At 38.8% G+C, this 26,298-nt stretch overlaps 1 protein-coding gene across 1 annotated transcript; it reads right to left on the bottom strand.

The window, feature by feature from the left end:
• Positions 1-24,570, bottom strand: LOC141445672 (uncharacterized). Its single transcript, XM_074111561.1, is given in 16 exon segments — positions 1-6,378; positions 6,381-7,945; positions 9,496-9,624; positions 10,234-10,370; positions 10,614-10,747; positions 12,518-12,672; positions 13,219-13,401; positions 14,113-14,254; positions 14,578-14,781; positions 15,754-16,002; positions 16,333-16,517; positions 18,208-18,466; positions 20,116-20,258; positions 21,613-21,773; positions 23,490-23,672; positions 24,331-24,570. Coding segments are annotated over 16 exon segments (5,295 nt in total). The 5' UTR covers positions 24,408-24,570; the 3' UTR covers positions 1-4,989.
• Between the last annotated feature and the right edge of the window lie 1,728 nt (positions 24,571-26,298).

Below are 26,298 nucleotides of genomic sequence, written 5' to 3'. Positions count from 1 at the left end.
TAGATATCTTGACTTGAGTGACTTAAGTTTGTACATAATACTTGTTTATATGCTATTTTAAGATAGATAACTGTTCCAACAAATTGAGACAATAAATAAATTAGTAACACATGGGATCACATGGGGTGTATGACAGATCTTACTAATGGATTTGTTTTATTTTTAAAATATGTTAGAGAGTAGTCTTAAATAACGTTCATTTCCGATCAGATGACCCGCTTGCTCGTTTCCTCCCTCTCATAATAAAAAAAGTATTTTTTTAGCTGCCCAAACAACCTATTCGGAGAAATTGACCTCCAAAGGGCTAAAAAGTGAGCAAACCCTCTAACTTCTGTTGAAAGTGCTGTTAAAGCAAATCGCTAGTTAATTACTGGCTTGATTATATGTTGGAGAACATGAAGAAACAATGGACTGGTGTTTTGTTACGAGTATTTCGGCTCAAACTCATATATTTTACAAAGATGCGATCCGAAGTATGAAACTTTGTAGGATGTTTCTTTGAAAAAAAAAACTGTATTAGACTACTCTCTAACATATACAAAAATATAACAAATCGGAGCCGGACAGTTGGGTACCGTTCCTTGATAGTCACAATGTTATTGCATTAGTGTACAATCGAAAAAATCACCTACATATTTAAATGAGTAATTACAATGAGTAGTATCGTATATGGAAAATCTATCTACATTTTTGTTCTTAACCATTGGTACATATCTGATCAACGACAGTTATTTGCTATAGTTGAAATATTGTCAATAGCGATAGTAAAACGGCAACTATCATAGCAATACGTTGGTCAACTGTACATAAATCTATCTTGTACTTGAATATAAACACTTTGGCGTGCATTGCGTCGATTCTAGGGTCGGCAATTGTTAGTTTGCGCCGCAGCAACGCGCCACTATACTTGGTTTGGATAGGTATTTAACTAAACGTAAACAAAACAACTTCAATTGGTGTCTTAAATATTGAAATTCCCCCGTTCAACTATCTAAACATTTACATTTCTGTATTGAAATAATAGTCTAGTTTGCATTACAATGATAGATAAGTAAAATGTTTAGAATCATCGAATGTACCAAGTCTGGCAGTTGAAGTTTGTTTACATTTAATTAAATACCATGCACGCCATAGAGACAATATTATAGATAATATCAAATATCAATATAATTATTCCTTGCATATTAATATGGTATTTATTGAATTATTTTAATCATAAATCATACATAATACCTGTTTCACAAACCTTAGGGATGATTTTTATTGTAATTTTACTGTTAAAAATAAATTAAAAAATCATCTTGCAATTTCATTTAAATCGAAAGATCAATAAATTAACACAAATTCCGAGTCTTAGATTCGGTACAACAAATATTAAACCAGGTCGAAAAAAGGATTTAATAAATAATAAATATGACTAAAGACTACTTTTAGTGAAGGATCTTTTTTTAACTAAAGACTAATAAATGAAAAAATAAACAATCATAAAAATATAAATAAACGACTAAAATATTAAACTTACTACGTATTATGAAGTTGCTGTAGCAATGTAGCCAACTTAAAAATGAGGCCAATGGAATAACCATATCAAAAATAGTCCAAAAGTGCTGCCTTAAAATTACATTATTTTCATCATATTACGGATCATTCGGCAAAACAATTGAATTCATGATTATATTATATCGTCACTTTTATAGATTAATATTATAATAAAGAAAAGCGACAGCTTGGAATTGCATTTGTAGTGATTACTGTAAGGTTCGCATGAAAAGGAGAATAACTTAAGTATTTCTCTTGATTTAATTAAATTACATACCCTTCTCTTCTTAACAAGTAAAATAATACTCGATCCTTTTTGGCTTTAATTCGCTATCATTTGACATTATTTTATCATTTGTCTTACTTTGACTCTCAATCAGACCAAAATTAATTTTTGCCAGAGTTATAAAAAACTGTAACTTACAGTCATACGGTCCCAGAGAGAATTATTTTGAAAATTGTGAGAATACAATAACGTAAATAATATTTAGAACTTTACACCGACATTATTTTGGAATTTTCTTCAATATTATATACTCGTATTACAAACATATTTTTATGCTGTTAGTACGGGAAAAGGGAAATTCCAAAATTATACAATGTCTATAAACACACAATACCACTTGAAAAAATCTCGTACTTATCTCAAATCAATACGACAACAAAATTTACTCTTGTTCATAAAGCTCACTCAGTAAAATTACAGACTTTGAGATACGGGTTTTTTTCAAAGTAGTGACTATATGCAATTCCACGCTCTCAGTAATTTGTCTATACATGAATCTTATAGGAATAATAAAAGCAAATGAGAAAAATTAAAAAAATAATAATGACGACTTTTCTTTTGTAAACTGGAAAAATTTGATTCCATTGAATAGCATAAAATTTGAATAGATAAGTGAATAAACAAGTAATTTATACAGTGTCGCTACTCATAATCTTTTCCAATTATATATTTATTCATCGCTATTCTTTCGTCAGTGATTTTTTTTTAAATAGAAAAAGTGTACAATTCGTTCAAACACGATAATGTCGTCAATATTGGTCAGCGACGAGTGCCACTCGTCACCTTGTCATACTACGTATATAAAACTGCACATAATTTTTATACCAAATACTGCTCCAAACTAAAAAAACATCCCGTCAAGTAACGATGTAAAATAAATTGGGATATTATTAAAACAAATGATAATAAGACAAAAGAGAAATCCAGCTTTCGGATCACAAGTTTGCGTCATGTTGTTACACGAGGTTCTGAATTTTAAGTTGAAACAGACGCTTTACTTATAATTTGATTGGATCTAACTTGACACTTAAACTAACAAGGGGAGGACCCCAGGTGCTAAGCGCCCAGAGGGACCATACTATTATGGTTTTCCACGTTCTACCCACATTAAAGTTCACCTATCCTAACTACTACCTTTTCGATAGTATTTAGTACTAGACTTACGAATTTAAGCAGTTTTTAAGCTATTATTAACTTAAGGACTTTTTAATTCAAGTTTTTCAAATTATTATAATAATCCCGTGGAAGAAAATTAAGGTCAGAATCGTTTAGAGTCTAAACTTTAGAGCGACCTCAAAAATATTGAAAATGACTATTCAAGTCATAACTATTTAAGGTATCGTGTCCAGGATATAAGAGGAATGAAACAAAAAAAATAAGATAGCACAAACTTGACTAAATCGGTGCTCGATTTAATTGTGAAAAAAGCTTAAAAACCACGAAAATTTATAACTCTGAAGATTAGTTGTGGATGCCACTTAAAACACTTACAGCACAACCAGAATGTTCATGTCGCTCAAGTTCGAGCTCAGTTTACTTCGTTTGCCTGAAAGTCCGAACAATATTAGCAATCTAGTTTAAGTGTACTTAAGGTAATAAGGTTCTTCTGAGTGCTTTTTACATACGGATCTTCCCTTGCAAGACCTGTTAAGATCTCATTGAACTGTTACACACATTAGCTAAACACACAGCTTTCTTCCGTCAACTGACATATTTTCTATCAAAGAAGGGCACGCTGCCACATTAAAGTTAATATTACTATGCACAACTTCAATTGCGAATTGCTTTTCAAATGGTCAAACTACTCTGTTCACTTTTCATACAAACGAAGAAACAATTTTATTTCGTATCCGATTTTAGGTCCGTCATATTTTGGTTTCGAAAAGACGTTATTAAAAACTAAAATCTTTCGTCAGTGTAAGATGACTTTTCGTTTGTATGAAAACGCCAGAAACAATTTCACCGAAATAGCTAACTTACCGGAAGCATCATGTTGATTTAGTATTAGTAGATGCACCGTATATTTTATTATTATGCCTTTTATTTTGTTACTTAACCTACTTCCAAATAAATGAGCAAACAGCAAATAATTTTATTTCAGCAAGTGATCGTGATTACAAAAATTTGCTCACCTTCGATAGTAAATTGCTTATTCGATAGTAAAGTGTATTAACTAAATATCATAAATTAAACACCTAAATGAAATAAAAACTAGGATAGAAAAAATAAATATTTGTCATGATTCAACGTAAAACTTAATATAAAAACAAACCTCTACAATTAATACTTGCTGGATATTATTTGTACATAAAGACAGCCGTTTCAGAGAAGGTATTAAATACCAGAGTGACTTCGTCACGAGCAAGTCGCCAGGGATATGGTGTTACAAGTTGCATCGAAGCGTTGAGGTACATTAATAAATATTTCGAAATAGTGGATACAAAGTGAGCACTTCCGAGATTCTATTACAGCAAATAAATTACAAGTAGTGCTTCAAAAATGGTAAACGATGAGGTATATGCTTGTCGTACTGGCCTGACGATTAAACCCTACTACGGAGAATCCAAGAGGGCGAGGGATACCATTATGCGAGCGATGATCATCGAAGCGAAATTATCAAACGTTGTGTCCGTCGAAAGTTCTTCCTACAGCTTATTACTACGTCGTAAATTGTAACTAAATAATCTAAAGAATAAGTACTAAAGCAGCACTGGTGTAATGTTCAACTATATTTTTTATAAAGACAGTTTCTGATTTTCCTACGACCGCGCACAGTTGTAGCAAAACCGACAAAGGCAAAAACCGTAACTATCTTCATAAAGAAAACGTTAACAATATTTTTGTCATTTTCCATGATTTTTTTATTAATTTTTATTTAAGTTTTTTTATTATTATGGCATAATTAAAGTAGGGATATTCCTTGAAAAAAGTTGAAATTAAATGTCATTATCTAGGCTTGAAATTAAAACGTCATTATCTAGGCTTGGAAAGCGTAATGGTTAAAATTATTTTTGATATTTTTTATTGGATCGATCACTTGAAAATTACTTAACTATGATATTAGCAGCAAATATTTTTAAATACACAAATCATTACGAAGTTACATCGCGAGACTAATATTTTAATTGAAGCTATAAGTTTGAACACATATCATTACTTTGACATTACTTCTTCTTCCTACGCGATTTCTTATACTTAGACGATTGTTTTGCAGAGGGGAGAAGCACGTCGGTGGAGACGGGAGGAGTCACATTATCTTCATCTGAGGACCTCTCTACCACCAAACTCTCTTCCTTCGCTTCATCATCAATCTTTACCTCCTGAGTAGTTATCTTATGCCCTTCAACTACGCTAAAACCTTTCTCCTTCCGCGCTGGAACCTTCTCCAAATCCACCAAATTAAATGTGCTCGACTCTATAACCTTGCTTGTGGTTTCCTTTATGGATGACAATATATCGTCGATATTAATCTTACATATGGGGCTGCTTAGTTTTGTGTCATTGGTTTCTAAAAGGCTGTCTCTCATGACTTCTAATTTATAGTCGTCCAGACCGAAATCCAGGGGTTCTAGTGGCGGTAAATCATGAAGGTCTGTGTGGTGTTCTTCTACAAAGTTGAGTTCAGTCGGCGCGTCGCATTCAGCGACCATAATATCTGTTCTCTTACAAAGCTGTATTAATTTGTCCTGAAGAGAGACTGGCTCGTTGGAAGACTTCGGATATTCTAAACTAGCAGCCACATCGTGCTCCTCCCAGCTATCGATTCTTTCGTACTCTTTCAGCGCTGTAATGGTTTCCTCTTTTTTGTCGCTCTTAGCGGCCGCTATGGAGCTCCATGATTTTATCGGCTGTATTAATTCTTTTTCGATGCCTTTTCTTTCCAGAGGTTGAGGTGATTTCTTACGATTCTTGCTGCCTCTAGTTATTTGTATTTCGGGGAACTCGTCTTTAGTAGAATCAATAACGTAAACGTCTTTTTTCTCTGACTCAAAAGGCGTATGTTTCCGACTTGTTTCGGGGTATGGTGAAAGAGACTTGCTCTTTTTCGTTTTCACAGGTTCTTTTAAGGAACTGGATGATATTTCACTGGTGCTGATGTCATGTTTAACTTTGAGATTATCCGTGGTTGGTTTATCAGCAGGTATTGGAGTTGTTTTTCTAGTGAAACTCGGTTCAGGCCAGCCTTCTATGAAAGCAGAAACTGAAGAATTCTTCCTGGAGCTCTTTAATTTGACTAGAGTCAATTCATAATCGTCATCAGGTACGAATTCAATAGGTTTTACGTCAGGTTCGAAATCCCTTTCTGGTGTGAAACTTTTGGATGAACGTGGTTTTCTCGTTTTAGACATGTAAGAACTTGTTGCATCAATGTCCTCAAACGGTGTAGAAATGGATACTAATTCGCCACATGAAGGTGTTTTCGCTTCTTCGATTGCGTGGATTTCAATGAAACTATCTTCATCTTCTTTCGCTTGCAAATCTTCTTGGCCTTTCTTACCTTTGCGGATTTTCTTGGCTTTGGGTTTGTCCTCGAATTTATCAATGACAACTGTTGCTGAGTTACATTCAGCACAGCGGGCTTCTCTGATTCGTTCAGCAATAAATCCCATGCCTGCTCTTCATTTTTTACAATTTCACATTTCTCAAGTTTTGGCGACTTTTCATGAACTTCCTGCTTAGCTGATTTTAACATTTCTAGTTTTTCAAAACTTTTCGATTTTTCGCGCGTTTCTTCTACTACAGCTTTTACATTTTCTTGTTTTTCAACTTTCTTAGACTTCTCAAAAGTTACTTCTACAGTTTTTACGGGAACAGGTTTCAGAATTTTCTTAGACCAATGACTCTCTTCTGTTTCTATCTTTTCAACTGTCTTGGACTTCTCACGAGTTTCTTTTAATGCAACTTTTACTGATTCAGGTTCATCCATCTTTTTGGGCGTATCGACAGTTTTTTCTACGCTCGTTTTCACTGTGACATTTTTTTCTAATTTTTTGGACTTTTCACGAGTATCTTCTTTCACTACCTTCACTGTTTCTGATTTTTCAACTTTTTTGGAAACTTCTCGAGTATTTGGCATTGCCGTCTTTATTATCTCAGATTTTTCAACTTTCTTCGATTTTTCGCGAGTTTCATCCGTGACTGTTGTATCGGCTTTATCCATTTTCATCGATTTAGTACGAGTTTCATCGATGTTCGATTTAACTGCTTCTGTTCTATCAGATTTCTTTGATTTTTCACGCGGCTCTTCCATTTTTACCATTTCTACTTTCCTTATATCTTCGCGAGTTTTCTCTGTTGAACTTACTGGCGAAACACTCGTCATCGTCACATATTTATCAGCAACTGTAACAGGGTGTGTATTTATCTTATCATCTAAAACAACTACATCAAGCTCCCTAACCTCCTTCCTCTTGGAAACTTTAGGTTCCCTAAGCTCTTTGCACTCCTCTTTAATAGCACCTTTGATTTCCTTCGCTTCTCTCTCCTTAGACTTTTCCTTAATCCTAACGTCACTATCTCTATCACTAACTGACTTTGGGGTGGGAGATTTCTTAACTCTAGCTCTGGCGATCGGCTGAATATCATCCGAGGGCCGATTCGATTTTGGCAGTGATTCAATAACGCTCTCACGCTCGGCCGGAGCCGAGCTCTCACACGCATCGTCCTTCCACGCGGTCGTCGGGCGTTCGAGATCTCTATTCACTTGCTTAACATCTACATCAATATTAATTTCATCACTCTTAGTCTTGACCGGTACGAATCCTGACTCGTGCCAGCGTTGTGTGAGCGCGGCCGGGATGACGACGTCCGTATTGAGCGGCACGGGTTCATCATCGGGGGAATACTTGGCTAGCGGCTCGACGTTTTGTACAGGTATAGTAGTATCTCGCGGTAGTGGCCGAACGATCATGTCGGGGGACAGAGATAAGGTGTTAGCGGCGCGCACGACGGGTCGGAAGGTGGTCTCGTCTGTGTTGGGTGTGGTGTAGAGGTCTGGGTCGGCGGGGTCTGCGGGGGGGCCGGGCGGGGGCTCCGCACGCGGGACCACGGTGCCTCGCGGGCCCACGGCGCGCAGCACGCCGGCGCGCGGCGGCGTGCGCCGCTCCAACACCGGACACCCTATACGAACCAAAGGCAACCACGTTATTCCAGGTATGAGGAGGAGATTTAGAAAAAAGCATTGTCCGGGTGCGGGCTCGTGCTGGGTGGGGCTTATCTGTTCGATATAAATTTACGTTTGAAAACCTAAGAAGTTTCTCATTTTAGCTCCAAGTTTATTTAAAGCGGTGGAGATATAGACACATAATGGACTTGACAAGGTTATTCTCAATTGTTACCATACATTTGTTATGAGTGGTAGCAAGTTGAAATAGCCCGACGTTCATCGATGGTTGTCTTTAACGTGAACACGCGTATAACTTACTTATAAAAAAATGCAAAGTGAAAACTTCATACTAATTGTACAAGCTTGATACTTTTCACTACTTTACAGTCATGTCAATGGCTACGTAACAATGATATGGAAAAGTTAGTGCAATTAAATTTAAAAAAATTGAGATACTTGGTTTTTTTTTAATGAACAGATAAAGCCCACGGCACGGCCCGCCCCTGTCGTGAAGCCAACAAGGGAAGCGATGGATGCCTTTGGCTGTACGGGTCTGGCGTTCGACGAAATGCTTTCTTCTCTCCTCCAACACTTGTTAACATCACTATCACCATTTAGACGACTAAATACGTCGTCAAGTTTATAGACGAAAACACAGATTAACCAAATCAGACTTTGCTAGTTGGAGATCCTTCGTGTTATGCTAGACAAAAAATCTCTATTTGTTATTTCTCGATTTGCAATGTATTGTAACATTCAGTATTAGTGTGGTAATTTTGAACGTTATCTAAAGTTTTCAACGCATGCGTTGTTAATAATATTTTTTAGAAATTTTTATGCAACAAAAAGAACAATTAAGATATTATTCGAAACGCAAATAAGTTAAAAAAAAAACATTTAAGCTTTTTTGCAGACTGCACTTTTTGTTGGCTGTACTTGCATTGTCATCTAAACTGCAAAATCATACCAAATTTCAAGTCGGTACTATTAACCATTGAGGACTTCCCTCCTGTGAAGACGATCCTGGCAGGATCACTACCATTTTATTGTATTGTCACCAAATTTACACAAATATGCCAAATTTCAAGTCAATCAGACCACTGGAAGTATGTCAAATTTAGATTCCATGATTTGACCCAAACAAATAAATAAATAAATATTAAAAAAATAAAAACTTATTAAAAAAGAAACAAATAGGACAACCTAAAGAAAAGCTTGTAAAATAGATTAATTTACACACCACTGAATATGATTCAATGGAATTGGTCTAAAACTGTGCTAAATACACGAATCAAAATACATGTAGCTACCAAGAAGATGTAAAATGCAGAAACGGAGCAGCTAGCATACTGACTACATAAATCTTTCTTATATCATACATGCAAAAGGTGGTGATGTATGTTCTTTTTCACACTAAAACAGATGCACGGATTTACAACCTGGATTGGCACAAAGGATATTTTATAACCCGAAATATTGTATAGGTCCCGCGAAATCGTGACACGACGTCACAGACGAAATCACGGGCAACAGCTAGTAATTTTATAAAACACAATGAACATACCATGGTCCTCCTTCATAGCTTCTGCCAGGTCCTCCCGGAGTTGCACGTCGCAAACGGAGGCGGCGCGCCCGCTTTCTGCCAGCAGCGACTTGCGTCGGAAACTGTCAGACGGCGAGTGCTCCAGGGAACCTGAATCAATGATCATGCTGTATTACACCCTGCTAATATTATAAAGCGCTCGGTTGTCATCAATTTTGCATCAGATAATCTAATTATAAAACATTGTCTTACGCGGTGAGCGCAGCGGCAAGCGCATGTTTGGTAATTAGATTATCTGATACAAAATTGATGCGCGTCAAACGCTTAAATTGTGATAGTTTGTGAGGATGTGTGCGTGTGTGTGTATGAATGATTGCTACCCTTTTATGAGACAACAAATAAACGGATTTGTATAAAATTTGGTATGTAGGTAGTTGGACATGTGCTACTTTTTATCACGACATACCCACGACGGGATCATCGGGATAAAACTCGAAATCTCACCCGCTGGGGTACAGTCATGAAATTTGGCACTGTTGTTTAAAATGCATTATTAATAAAGACTATGATGTAATTTTTAGGAAATCCCACGGGAATTTTCGTTGGTTTGAGAGCACTAGACTTCAGACTGTATAGATAGCACGTGTTAATCATATTACAAGTTAAACAATCTTGTGTCGCTTCAAATGCGATTATCATCCCGAGCGCATGGGACATTGCCTTTAGACTCTGGATAGAAAAGGTTGAAGGAAAACTTACTAGCTGAGCCGGAGTCTATGAGCACCGGCACGACCGGACGCACGCCCGGCATATTGACCGGATTGGAGCGCGCTACGCTACCGGCCGCACTAGTGTCCACCTCTATTGCTTCCGCCTCCGAAAGGGACGAGTTTGACCTAAATAGGTACAAAATAATAATAACACCGTGTACAACAGAACAACATTGTAGTAAGAAAAACAATACTTCGTGGAGTCTGCCAATGTCGTCGCAACTCAATTTTTAATCCAAAATCATTTCTATATTTAATAATAATACACGCCATGGGTATTAGGTGTGGGGTAAACTGCATTCCAGCAAGCTAGGCGCAATTGTATTTCCGACGCTTATGTCTGTGTTGATAAGAAATAGATTCACATACCCGGTACTGTTGTATGTCTTAAACACGAACTGCGGGCCCATCCAAAGCCGGCGATGTGGGCCGGCGTGCGTCACTATCTCCACTTGAGACAACCAGCGCTCTTCCTCACTCATGCACATGTCCGCGCAGTTCATCTGGAAAGGGACAGCACGGTTTTAGTCGTGCCCTTTCTTTGCCTTACATTTACACAGGTTTACACATTTGACTAGAGACTCCCATAGTCCACCAAACTGGAGTGATTTCGGTGTCAGTCGCTAAACACCGTAGGATATAGTTAATGTGACTGTTTGTTGTGAGGCCTATATTCAGCAATCAGCAGTTAAGTTATGGTATTCTAAATGATAAATTCTTATATGAGGCTTGCCGAATTAAATCAAGGCTGTCTCGAAATGCTGTTAGCTGATAAAATGCAATTTCTATCACGATTTAGCGATATAAATCCGTTAAATTTTTAAAAGTAAACGCTTAACTAATTTTTTTTTTTTTACTAACCAATTATATCACTGATGACACGTAAATTATTAAGACATGTAAAGGGCATATTGCCTAACGCCCGAGCACTTGCGATCGCTTTCACCATCTCGTTCTACCCACATCCTACACCGTATAACTATAGTAAAAGAGGAGAAGTAGGTCCACTCCGACCCTTTAAGAGACTTAACTGCCTACTACGGCGCGGACGCTTAGGGTTGTCGACGTCTATTTTAGATTAATTACCTACCGGCAAATAACTTTAGTACGAAAGTTAACTCAAAATTGTCTAGTGTCTAGAGAAACCAGACCGATCCTATGCCGTTATATTATTATTATTATACTAAATTTAAAAATATTATTTATAAAATCGCCGGAATAGTGATGGCGACTGTAAACATACTTCTCATCTTTACCTACAGATAATATTATAACTATATTGTTTATAGATAGGTAGGTATCTATTACTTTTTTATGTGTCCATGCAAAAAAAAACTATAGCTATAATCGAAACGTACGGCACCGACGGCAGCGCAGCCTTGACTAAAGAAAACTTAATTCTCCTTAAATTATCAGTGTGTGCGTGCGGCGGGTGCGTGCGTAACGGCGCCAACCGGCGCGCACAGATTTAGGCCGCGTGGTGTACTTTTGTTCGTACTGAGCCTACTTGTCTTCTTTTACTATGGTATAACAGAGAGACATCGTGATTCCGAGTGCGTTAGACAATAAGGCCTCTATGTTTCGGCATATAGGAATGAGCATCCTGATAAGTCGAATTTTGCCAAACATTTGTTGGAATTAAATCATTCTTTATCGGACTCCGATTCGTATGAAGTGTTACATTATTGTGGCAAGGGTTTCGTCTCGATGTTTTAGAATGCATGGAGATAATTAGATACAACAGTATGGGGTCTATTATTAATGAGCAGGTAAATTTAGTTTCATCTCCCTTGCTACGGCTTGGATCTAATTTCAGCAATGGTAGTTAATAAAACATGCCTTGACAGTAAATAAATAAAAATCAAGGTAGTTTTGAAGGACGGTTAAAAAAAATTTATTAATAATTTGTGGGTAGTTTTGTTTTGTTTCATAAAACGTATGTGGGTACTTGGGGAGTTACAGTGACAAGTTAAAACGGTGGTTGTGGTTCGTTAGTCTAACAACTAGTAGCATGGTGTACGGTTGTGTCACTCTGAAGATGAGCTCTGTTTGAGTTCGAAACGCGTCAGTGTAGTGTGGTGGTGGTGATAGATGGGTTTGTGTGATTTGTGTGTGTTCTTACAGTGTGGAGGTGGAGGAACTGCATGAACACGCATATTTGCATAAGCTTAGCTATCGTAAGGTCGCGGGTGAGCAAGGAAATTATTTTAGTTCATTAATAATTCCTCTGTTAGGATTCGAGTTGTTAAGGGGCTACGCCATGTTAATCATACCTTGTTAGTATGCGGCTGCAGCAGCGGCGAAGCCGGTGGGAGCGGCGCCAGAAGGTCGGGGGCAGGAGGCGGCGGCCTCGCCAGCCCCCACTGCGCCACTGGTTCCACTTCCACCTCGATGGGGGACTCGTCGCACACCTTCTCTTTCGAAACGCCTGGGGAGTAACATGGGTTACTAAATCTGCCACATTACTGCTACATCCATAAGGAGTGACCGTTGATCAAGTCTAGCTTGAATGCTGGTCCTTCACCGATGGAGTCCCATAAAACTGTTTTTTTCTAACGTCGTCCATATCCCTGGGTCGATTACTGAGAATATTCAAGCGATCTGACCGTTCGGATCCAACGGCATTATATAACCTCCCAGGATTATAACACTGTCTTTCGTTTTTTTTATTTAAGTTAGCACCAAGCATAATCTCCTCCGGGGCGTAAGAATCTCACTACACTTGTTTTAAGGAATAAATTATAACAACTATCTCCAATTTCCAGGGGGAAATTCCAAAAAAAAAGGTTAGGAACCACTACATGAGAGTATTTCGGCAAACCACTAATTAGGACGCATAATTTCAAGATCAGGCATTCCCGAACTGTTTTAGGCAAGAGACCTCTTTTCAAAAATAAAATATCGACCACTTTGGGAATCCCTGCCCTACCCAAATATTTATAGATGACATCGTTACCATTGTAGAGGTACTCACTCCGGGCAGGTCTCGCATGCAACAGCAGATGTAGCAGACAGCCGGTGTGCGTGATCAGATAGAGAGCAGGGTGCGCGGGCGCCCGCACCGACAGCCCGCCCATTACCGCCAGACCGAAGCGCGCGCGAGCTGGCAGCGGCGCGCTGTTGCACTCCTCGGACAACGACGAGAGACGTTGCCGACCTGTGTAATAAATATAGACACATCAAAAAAAAAAGACTTTGCTTTATCCCTAGACAAATTTGATGTTTTTACTCAGAAGTTATATGCCAAATATTGAAACATTCAACATAGTCTACTGATAAAGAATATCCCTAGGCACTTTTGACGAGTGTAACTTTAGACCAGCTATACTACTCATCCATCACCTGGCGCATTGTAATTAATATTACAAGTTATTTAATAATGTATTAGGAATATTTTAGCAGATTGTTGGATTAGTTTGACTAAGCACCTCTGTAAAAGTGTTTTGATTGTAGTGAACACTTTGACGCAGCAAACCGATCAATGTACTTAAGGGACATGTGTAAATCACACTTTGAAAAATCTGAAAATCATTTGCGGTCAGGGTGTTCGGTGTGTTCTGTCAAACTGACCTAATCACTTGCTGAAATATTCCGATTTCACTTTAAAAGACCCTATATATATTACTCTAACAAAAAAAAATTACAAGAGGGTGGGTTACAGATTCAACTATTTGATTTTTTGGTTTAAACTTGAATCGTGACCGTTAATTACTTAAGCCTCACTTAAATAGTGCGAGAAATATCGCGCGAGTTCTGTACATTGGCGTCGATGATCGATCACTTATAAACCGATATCCGCGCGGCTCATTAAAGAAACAAAACCACCACGATATATCTCGCACCGTGTAAATGAAGCTTTACGACTCACCGGAACTGGTCCGTGTAATGGTGTGTGTGGGCAGGTTGGCAGTGGGGCGGAGTTGCGCGAGCGGCGCCGACACCACCGGCAAAGGGTACGGCGGCAGACGCGGGTTGGGGAACCACGCCCCCTGGCCTAGAGTCTCGCTCACCTGATGACAAACAAAACGGTAAACTAAATTTTTTTTTAAATTATTATTTAACCATTTCCTAAGTCCCACTGCTGGACAAAAGCCTCTCCCTCGGATTTCCATTTTATGGAATTTACCCCTGATTGTAGTTTTCGAATAGAGACCGCGGATCGGCAAGCGCAGCGTAGGACTTCCAACCAACGAAATGGACAGATGACCGTTAAAATCGCGGCTTCACGGTGAATGTAAGCCGCTTCCAACCGAGGCAAAAGGAGGTCTATGGGGGAGACCTATGTCCAAGAGTGGACGTTCTGCGGCTGGTATGATGATGATTGATGACTTACAGGGCTGCCGGAGCGCGGCGGCGCAGCGGCGTGTATGGGGAGGCCGGCGGAGCGGTGGAAGCGGGACAGCCGGTTGACGACGCGCGGCTGCGTGTGCGTGCGCACGCCGCACGCGCCGCCGTACGGGCTGATCGCGAACACGTGCGTCGTCCCGCGGAGCGTCGTGATCGCCGTCCAACGGGAATCCGAGGATATTGCGATATCCTGAAAAGATTTTTTTTTAATGGAAAATATGCTCGAAGTCAAAATATCTTTTATTAAATTTAGGCTATAAACAAGCAGTTGTCACGGGATAAATATCACGGGACAATTCACACCAATTGACCTAGTCCCAAAGTAAGTGTGTTATGGGTACTAAGCAACGGATAAATATAGTTATATAAATATAGATACATACTTAAATACATATAAATAGTTATGAATGTAAAAAAATGTACCACCGGTTCGAAAAAGCCTCTGTTGAGAAGAATACAGCAAGAAATTCAACAATGTACTTCTATACCTATATTTTTTTAAACAGATTTACAATGTTACGAGTTAATGATTTACATCACATGTAAAGTAAGGGATCGCCAATGCGTATCTGAATTATTTTCCAGTATCACAGTGGGGTCTATATCGACTTCATGATGTTAGTCATAATGTAATGTTTTACTCTTTTTTTCTCTGTAACCATTTATTTTTCAGAATTGTTATAAAACAAACCTAACTAACCTATAGAGTTCTACAGGATGACCTTTTAAAATTATGAAAAATGTACAGTTTCAGCGGGTTTTTTTTTTTTATGACAAACATTACATTATGACTTATAAGATTAAGACAATCGAAAGGATCCCATCTCAGTGTCCATGATATAAATCATTATCAAATCAATGTCTTCTTGACAATAAATTTGAATTTTGTGTCTGTATGGTCAGTAATATTTTAGGCTTGCGTTTTTAATTCGAGGTAGCCTGGTGGTCTGAACTATGGCCTCTCAAGCGCAGGGTCGCGAGTTCAAGCGGGAGCTCCGACCTCTGTGTTTCGGAATTTATGTGCCAAATTACATTTGAAAATTACCATAAGCCTCATGGTGAGGGAAACACATCGTGAGGAAACTTATGAATTCAGTAGTGTGTATGTGAAGTTTCCAATCCGCACTAACCACGAAAGAGAACTACACAGCTAACTACTAACCTGCACTTTGGCCGTAGTGTCGCCTCTATGCAGTATGTACAGATGATGGACCGAGGCCAAGCTCGGGCCGCAGGGGTGGGGGTTGATGCGGAACACGTGGAAGTCGTGGCCGCGGCGGTCAGCCGTCACGAGCAGCATGCCGCTCGCGTCAAACTTCAGGGCTATGATGGCTTCGGAGTGGGCCAGGAAGTGGGCCACGATGGGGTCATACGGGTCTTCACTGTCTTGGCCGTCGTCGTATTCGTTGCCCTGTGAAAGAACGAGAGGAAAATCAGTTTTCAGTGCAAAGGTTTTTTTATGGAGCAGTTTACTACGAACTATGGTCTCTCGGTTTCGTCAATGTGTTTTTTTCTGACATTTTTAGTACCGTAACCTTAGTGGATCTCGAAGAGAATGATATATATAGATGATGGTTTGTTTACATTTAGTTAAATACCTATCCAAACCAAGTATAGACGGACCGACGACATTACGAGTGTTGCAAGCAACCGGCGGAATCTTCATCGTTGCGTTTTAAGGGGACCTTTGTTCAACAGTGAACGTTTTCCGACTGATTACGATAATACGTCAGGATCTAACCTCAATATCAAGTATAGTGACGACTCCCGGCTGCTGGGCATCGGTGTGCGGCGGCGAGGGCGACTGCGAGGCGCCCCGGCCTCCCGCCAGGCTGTGGGCCACGCTCTCGCCGAGCCCGCGCAGCCCTTTGCTGAGCGACTTGGCGGCGTGGAGCACCGTCGCTGTGTAGCTGGTTACACCTTCACCTGGAACAATTAATACAGGACTCCACTCAGAATGAGAGGGCTTGGGCAGTAGATCCCACGCGGCCCCAGTGCGGATTGGGAACTTCACACACCATTAAATTTCTTCCGCGGTGTGTGCAGGTTTCCTCGCCATGTTTTCCTTCACCGTAAAGCTAGTGCTAAATTTCAAAATGTAATTTCAGGCTCGAAATAAAGTAAATATTCGTACAAAATTAAAAACTAAAATTGTCCCGATGCAAGTTTGGTTTTGTTGTTCTTAAACAGCACAATTTGTATCAATTTAAATTTTCTGTTTGACTTTAATTGTTGCACGAGGATATAAAACAATAGTTTTCGTTTTATCAATGAAAATACAATACCGTTATCTTTGGGTTCAATAAATTGTTACCAAACAATGCCCTTACTTAGGCAACATAATTTTATCGCAAAAGTATTTTTCGAAATTACACTATTAATACGCACATACGTGTACTAATACAATTTGATAAATATAAAAAAGTATTTTTAAATAATTATTCGTTAAGTTACGATACGAATGACAAAATTAACAGTTTTAAACGATTCTCGATGAATTATATTACATATATTTCCTACGGGATATAGGCGTACGGCGTTTTCAAACGCGTCGTCGTCGGGCTTCATTATCGATACAAACGCGATACGCAAGCGAGTTGTATGGCAATTTTTAAAAAAAAATCGCTGTGCACAGGCTCTGAAGGTGATTTTCCACCGGCGAGGCGAGACGCGACGAGGCGAGACGAGAATTGAAATTTGTATGGCGGCGCGAATGTATACAAATTTCAATTCTCGTCTCACCTCGTCTCGTCTCGCCGGTGGAAAATCACCATGACATTTGTATCACGTTTTTGATTGGTTTATAACTAAATGAGCCAATCGCAAACAAGACTGTAAACGTCAAACGGACCTCACGATATTTATGTCATCTATTAGCGTCATAATCATGGGTAGAACCAGTTTAATACATCAGTGGGTAGAACTAAAAACGATTAAAAAAAAGCAAGGGCCTAGTGTCTTTGGCCCAATATGCGACTCAACCCCCAAAAAGAACCCTGACTATACCTAGTGCCATCCACGAAGACGTGCGATTTTGTCAAAATTAGACATTAATGACATTGTAATAAGAACCACGGCACGCGTCATCGTGAATGACTACTTATATCTACCCGTGCTCATACGATAATATATTCATAAAATATATTTTAGCAATAAGTATGGAACGAGTACAGTGAAACTTGTTATACTAACAGAACAACTACTTTGAAAAATCCCATTATCTCAATCTTAAATCTCAGTTCAGTTGCAGGGTAAATTCCGCATAAAGAAATATATAAATAAATAATCAAACCACATCATTTTAATTAGAAACAATAGCCATGTGCGAATACGTAATAATAAATGCAGTGCTAGTGGCGTGAACAATGCTGTAGGCATTAACGACGATGCATAGCAATCTTTATAGTCAATAAGTAACGCGTCGATATACTTTAGATGTACTCAGGTTTATTGTGTGTGATGAATATTTTCCCGTTTTACTTCACAGCCCTCTTAAGGTCCGCACAAAATAGGTGGGCGATCCGCATTCGGACCACGTTCCGCCATTTGACGACCCCTACCCTAAACAATACTTCTGCACTCTGTTTTAAGAAATAAAAACAAAACAATCACCAACCTTCGCAACCTCCACTGCTTCTTTTAGCGGGGTGCAGTTTCTTGTCAGCATAGGCCAGCCATCGGTCTCCCAAAGCTAGCGGATTTACGGGCTGGCTCCCCCCAAGCGGGCAAGGACACGGATAGCAAGTTGTTATTGCTAGCCTGTCCTCCAATGTGCCTGCGTCGAACACGGCAAACCGTTCTGAGAAGGCCACAACCACAGAACGTTTGTTGGCAAGCACGTCCAAAATTTGATTCTTGAATTTGATGCTCTTTACCTGTTGAGGAAGGTTTTATATATTAAATTGCAATTGCATTAGATTAGATTATTATTGATTTTACTTATGAGATCGCCCTTACGCTTATACGGGTACCTGAAGCTAGTCGCGGTTAAAAAAAAGGTTGCCGTTAAAGAAAAGTATGGTTTTATTTTAGTTTTTATTTCTAAATCCTCTAATCTACCTACTTATAAGGTTCTCGAGCTCGACGTGTGACGCTTCGACATTACGAAATTTAATAAGTTTTTTGTTAAAAATTTCCTTTTTGAATAATAGTTTCTTTTTTGACTGTACTTCAAGTCTATGCCATTAGCCATCGAAAAGTTCCGCCCTGCAGAAATGATAATTTCACCAATTTTAAATATATTGACCCGGATAACTCACGTCTTAAATAGAGTTTAGCCCGACATGTTTTGGGCTAATCCGTAGCCCTTCGTCTTCGGAACAACGCGACTCGGCGGCTGCTGCAACACGCGCACACAACGCGCGCTGCTCCGAAGACGGAGGGCTACGGATTAGCCCGAAACATGTCGGGCTAAACTGATTTAAGACGTGAGTTATCCAGGTCAATATATTTAATATGAGTGAGTCTCACGGTAGTTTCATGTTCACCAATTTTGCAAATTTTGAAACTACAACTGGCAAACATACGAACGTTTCAAGCTATAAAAACTCGAAATAAAGCGAATTTCATTGCAGTAACGTTTTTCTACTACTACCTACCAAGTAGAAACCCTATCTATTATGAGTACATCCAGGATGTTTTTTTACTGTAGGTAGAGTCATTCACGATGACGCGTGCTGTGGTTTTAATTACAATGTAGTTAATGTCTAATTTTGACAAAATCACGCGTCTTCGTGGATGGCACTAGGTATATCTACCTAAAGTGGAATTGCATTAAGTACTCGTACAAGTTTGATGTAAATTTCGCGTGTTAAGATATCATCCTGCCAGCGACCTTAAACGTTGCGTTGACCTCAGATCATCAGATCTGTATATTTAGTACGCTTTGTAAGAAGGCTGAGGCCACTTCAACGCCTCCTATATAGTTAATGTCATATTTAATCTTAAAACCAAAATAGGTATTTGTTTATGGCTCTCCCTTCTTCAGTAAATGAAATAAATTACCTATGTTATCGCGCGAAAATTCACTTCTGATTTTTATGTTCAACATAACCATTACTGCACTGTTTAGTTTTAATTTTACATGTTTGGGTCGAATAAACCTTTCTTTCAGACCAACATCAATTGTGTCATTGTACAGTCAACTACAAATATAGTAGGTAGGTACGTCTAAAGTTACAAAAATATATGTAAACACGACCTTAATATTAAGTCCTGTATATACATAATTTTTGTTACCCTGCCTTCCCCATTTAGGAATACAGGCGTGATGTTTGTGTGTGTAGTGTTTGTTTAATCGATGACGATGAGCCTACTTTTTTCATAAAAGGGCCGGCAACGCATCCGTAAGTCCGTAACACAGCTTCTGTTATGAAAATCAATGGGTAGCGATATAATATAAAAAAATCGATGAAGCGAAAGTGGCCTCAATTGTTCTGAGTAGCATACATACTCGTAAACATAACCTGCGCAAACTCAGTCCAGTTTAAACCACAACTTTAACGAAACATGATTTGGATCTCACCTGTTCCCCTCCCCGGATGGAAATGAAGCTGAGCGAGCAAAACGAGGGTCCCGGGCTTGCGGAGTCACACAACGCTAAGAGGGGCCTTTTCGACGCGAAACAGTCGCCGTGCTGCGGAGTCGGCAGTATACGGAGCACCCTCACTGCGTAGACAACATTAATAGTAGATTATTGTCGTGGCCTGGAAGTAGGCAATTGCTGGCTGAGTATGAGTATTAACTGGCGTTTAACTAATACGAAGCCAGCAATTGCTATTCCAGCTGAGACTAATATAAAGCTTTTCAAAAAATGGTGAATAATTCTGAAATAGAATAAACTTTTTCTCAAAATATTATATTATAATATTTAATTTTATTCCAATATTTTTCTTATGCTTTCCCGCCTTTTTTCATTAAAAACAAACTGCAGGTGTATTTTTCCACCGAAAACACCACAAGCTATTTCAGACCCAATAGAAAAAGTCCGGAGTTCCAACAAAATATCTGATACCGGCCATTAGACTTGGCTGTATATGACTTGTGCCAACATTTCCATGGCCTTTTTAACTTTAAAAAAAATGTGACTGATTGCAGGCGTGCTAATTCATTATTGTCGAGCTAGCGCGCCTGCAATCTTTTTAACTTTTTAATTTTTTGCTGACCATAAACTATGCACTTCACCTTCTGATATGTAAAGAATAATGTCAACTTTTACGGACATTTTTGAGAACATTAGTTTTTCAGGGCTCCATAACACAAAATGGAAAGGAATTATTTTAGGATAATCTTTGTTGTCCATCTCTGTCCATCAAAAGACGCTTTTTCTCAGGAATGCGTGAAGGCATCATATCAAGTTGAAAACTGTAAGGCTAAATATAAGCATAAAGAGTAAATTTCTAAGTGCACACTTTGAAAGTATGTTTTCAGAGTACCGATCTGTAGATACGCACATCCGATATTATAAGACTTTTCACCCACCTTTGCCTTATGCTATGACACAGCAGCCGCAGCAGCAGCAGCAGCAGCAGTCGCTATCGCTACAGGGAAAATAGTACAACTGCACCCCGAGCCATAGCCCAGGGTCGAGAGGAGAGAGACATCCCCTCGCGACCATCTGTACGGTGATGCTACCTGTACCTTATCACTAATCTGTGCCTTGTTACCACGACAGCACCTCCCCATATTGGGGAACAAGCCATAGCTGCACAACCGCACCACAGTCCAGGATCAAGAGAGATATCCCCTCGCGTCTTTGTTTTGCTGCTTTGCTCGCTTTGTGTTGTGTTGCTTGCTTGTTACTGTGTTGTTGCCACCTGTGCCTGCCACTCACCTATGCCTTTTCGCCACGACAGCACCTCCGCGTTTTGGGGAACGAGTCACTCCTGCACACTCCAGTGACACTCCAGGATTAAGATGAGAGAGGTATTCCTTCGCGTCTTTTCTTTGCTCACTTTTTGTTGCTTGTTGTTGCCGTGTTCATGCCACCTGTGCCTTGCCCTTGCCACTCACGGTCACTCACCTGTGCCTTGTCGCCACGACAGCACCTCCTGTGCCTCCCCACTGGGGGGCACGAGCCAGACCTGCACGCCCGAGCCATAGCCCAGGATCAACAGGAGGGGGGAGATGTCGCCGTCGCCCTCGCCCTCGGCCCGAGGCTCATTTATATCAGCTGTCTCGAACCTGGGAAAACATGGATTGGTAAACCCGATACAAATAGACATTAAGCGTGTGCATATCACCAACGCTCGCGCTTCTAGTTTACACTGTTCAGCTAATTCAGACTCTTGGTTTTTAAATACTCAGTTTACCCAGGCGTGTGCTTCATAACATCTATATCGTTATGCGTGTCGTATCGTAGGTTTTTCGGTTTATTTTTTATTTATTTACCGTACAAGGCTAAACTTTGACAGGCCGGGAAACACGATTCGACCACAATAAAAAGCATTATATATGATAATCCAGGTCAAAACTATCTGTGTACCAACTGTGTACCAAACTGCATTCAAATCCGTTGACCATGCATTGATGGGAGTAGGAAACATCCAAACATGGAAATATCTAAACGTTTGTATTTATAATATTAGTTGCAAAGTATGAATAATAAGGACTTAAATCAGGGTTTTGATCTATGGTATTAGTGATTTTATTATTTCATCAAATTATTTTATGTCGGCGAAACCAACCCTGGATAAGCTAAAGAAATAGTTTACAGCTAAAGAGGCACCGCTCAGTTAAACTACGGACACGGTAATACCTAAAGTGAAACAACACAAAGCAACAGCAGATATGTGTCCTTACATATGTAAATAAATGGTAACGTTTTTAGCAAATCTATTGATGAAGTATATTGTTAGTTGTGATAATACGAGTATCTACATAATAAACCCAGATAACAAAGCTCAACTAAAGGATTCATCAAATCATCATGCACGTGTGCCTCATGAATCACAGTATAAACATCCGCAATCCCTGACAAAGGATAACATCGGAAACTGCGCTTTTTGTTTCCCTTTTTAAATCAAAATGAGGTAATTTAATGGAAATTTTTAATATAATGCCAATATCACAGACCATAAAGACGTTATGAATTCAAATTTTTAATAAAGTGATAATTTAACAAAAAATCGACTTTAAAGCACTTTTTTAGGTTTGTGTTTTCGTTTACAAACTTTTATTTAACTTGCAATGTTTGTATGGGTCAAATGTAGCAACTGAATTTTGACCCACTTCTACTGGTCAGATTGAGTTAAAATTTGTAATATTTGTGTTAATATGGCAGTGACATCTCCAGCCAGTCCAGTCAGGATCGTATTCGCAAGAGGGAGTTCCTCAATAGTTAAAGGCACAGACACAAAACTGTGCATGATTGTCACGCATCAATTTCAATGACAGTGCGTTTATATGATAGACACAACCTGATGCTACTGCCAGGGTACGAGTAGTCTCATTTTGAGGAAACTCCTCAATCGTTGATAGCACAGATACGATTTACATGATTAGATGTGCGTTCAGCTTTGATGATTCACACTAACTAAACTAAACTATAATGACTAAAATATAATTCGACGATTGAAAGGCTATAATTATCTATCGATCGATCGTCGAGTCGATCTAGCGCCATTTTTTGAAATATTGAATTACGAATAGGTATGTGTGTTCGAAATCAGTGAATTTTTCTCTGCTATTTTGATTTTGAGCTTTTTTTGTTTAATCTATATTTAAATTTTCAAACAAACATGACGCTTAGATTGATTAGATAGAAAGTCGGCGTCGCGTCGTATCAAGAGATCAAGAGGATGGCTCATAAAAGGAATGAGTGGAAGATACTCAACGGAAAGAGTGTAATTTAAATATCGATTAGCCTTTCAAACTTGTATTTCCAGGTACAACACTCACCGAGCCCACTGTATGACGTCCTTAGGATCGAGGGCCGAGGAAGCCGACAGAGTGACGTCGTTGATGAACCCCGAGACAGCGTCGATGAGCCCGCGGTCGCTGGGCGGCTGCGACGGCACGATCAGCGGCCCGCCCGCGCGCGCGTGCCGCGGCGAATCCGCCGACATTGCGAGCTGAAGGCGCCTGTCAAACAAGCCAGGTTACATATGTACACCAAGGACTTTTTAACCCCAGACGCTGGGGGTGTTCATTAACGTGTTGCGTAGGCAGCGCTAGTGTTGGTTGATTGAACTAGCTTGAAGGGTACTTCAAACTAGTTAATTCTTTTGAAAATCATGGGCGGCAATTTTAATTAGTGATCAGGTAGCAATTTTTCTAATTCAGTAATTAATGTTGAAGTCGCAACATGGAACCACGGACTTCATATAAACAACTTGTTTATAGCATGATTGTGCATGGAACCATACTTCCTTCGGTGAAGTACCTACCTACACGTGTCCAGGGGTTATTGGCTTTGTCAACAATATCATTAAATGTAATTTACTAGACTAATAATTACAGTCAGGTAATTGCATGAAACCTCACTTGTTGGATTCAATTTTGGCTCGTTAAATTCTTCAAATCCTGATCAATCACCGATTAAAAAAAAAACATCGCAAAAACGGAAAAGGCTTGATCATTTCGTGAATTTAGTTGTTATACACCACCAGTCATTCACAATCTATAATCTTTTGACTTTTTGTAAGAAATACAAGGAGGGTATATCAAATTATGTTAGTAAGTAGTGCTTTTGTTTCAGTCATATAAGAATTTATAATTTAAATAAAGATAGGCCCCCTACTCGGTCATATATAAGGGCTCTGCTGAATCCACATCAAGATCCGTGTACTCCACAAGTTCCATATCAAACTCCATCATGCAGGTTGTCAATATTTAGTAGATAAAACTCGAGCGCTCTCGCCTAGCAATAGGTAACTTTAACACTTTCTTCTAATACATTATAAGAATTTTTCTTTTGTCAATTAATAACACTTTATACACATGAATAACACCATTTATGTCGTTTTATAACGGCTGTCTTCACAAGAAGAAAATGAAAGGAACAGATTTGAAGGTAGTATTCCGCTAGAGATACACGAATTTTGAAAACTACCCCCATTGGGGTGAAGTAATGATGGTAAACTTATTAAGCCGCCACATACATTCGGAATTCCGTTTCGGGGTTCGAACGCAGTAAATCCATACAAATTTAAGTAACTAAGTAAGTAAAGTCATCTTTATTGGCAAAAAACCTAGCTCAAATCTATGGACCTACCACATATACGGACAGTAGTTTTCCGTTCGAACTTTTCTGATTCGGAATTCCGCATGGTGGCCTGTGCGTACAGAATTGAAATAAACATATGTGTGTGATGTATTTACGGAATTCCGCGGAATTCCGAGTGTATGTGGCGGCCCTAAATGTAACTTAAAAAAATTGTGTTGGGTAAAAATATTTGGAATCATATCAAGGTGTTTAATTTTTTTTTTGTAGGAAGCAAATTATTCAAATTACATAAGCATAACAATATATGTATAGTCGAAGTAAAAAAAAAATATTTACAGTCATTGCGTCATATCTGCACACCAACCTTTTAGTAGCATAAAGGCGAATATAAATATTTTGATTTAAGTACATACACAAGGTGTATCCCGAGAAATTTTAACCACGCATTCCTGAAGAGCCACATTTAGTAATAAATGTTATATGATCCTAGGTTGAATTATGCTTTTTAACTTTTTTATTTTTTCATACATAAACATAATAAATACATAATGTTTGCACCTCCATCATTTTCATGGCAACTTTTTTACATAAAAATGGAAATATCTCAAAAACAAAGCATAATTCGTCCTAGGTTCATATAACACCATCATCGCCAAAAACAAGAAGGCACTAAACTTTCTAAGACTGTAATTATAAATGACATAAAATTATAATGGAAGTAACCATTTATCAGTGGTGACTTATTGTGATGCAATAATGCCACTACATTTCATAATCATGTACTTAAAATTTACATTAAGTATCATAATTTTAAATTCTAAATATACAAGTTTTGGCATATTTTCAATAATTTCAATACCCTGGGAATTGGCCTGCAATTGTGCATATTATTCTTATTCATTTTTGTTACTCTAGTGGACCATGTTTCTGCATATCTAGTAGCATGGAATCTAATTAGTGATTATAAGTTTACCTATGTCATCAAGTATCACATGGGGACATTTATAGGCCCTTAACTTAACTGTCTTGTTATGTAAAAAAAACTAAGTCGGCCTTAGTTTCATTGGCCCGATTGTTAGATATAGCCATCCGGAGGTTTTTGGTCCAAATTACATCATAGACTACCTGAACACCTGTATGTTACATAACTTTGGTTGGGGTGGTAAAGGGTCAAAATAATTGTCTACATACAGTACTTTATTAGATTTACTTCTAGGTTACCTTCAAAAAAAGTTTACGCTCTTTTTAACTTCCATTAACTTCAGTCCGTTTCATTAGTTGTTAATTGAAGTGTTGTTAATATGTTTGTTTCAATTACGCGCCACGCCACGCTCGTACGTTCGGCGAGTCGAAAGGTGAACGATATATGCGAGTGCGAGTGTGATGCATATAAAACTTATGCTAGGCATGGCGTGAGTGTAAGCAGGATGCTAGTGTTATATATGTTTGTTCAAATGAACTGTTTTTGTTTTTGTCTCGTGATGACAGGTTTCCATGGGCGGCAGTGATTGCTTCTCATCAGGTGACCCGCAAGCTCGTTTG

Source organism: Choristoneura fumiferana, chromosome 2 (assembly GCF_025370935.1).
Source record: "Choristoneura fumiferana chromosome 2, NRCan_CFum_1, whole genome shotgun sequence".
NCBI classification, from domain to species: Eukaryota; Metazoa; Arthropoda; class Insecta; order Lepidoptera; family Tortricidae; genus Choristoneura; species Choristoneura fumiferana.
This window is presented reverse-complemented; position numbering and strand designations above follow the sequence as displayed.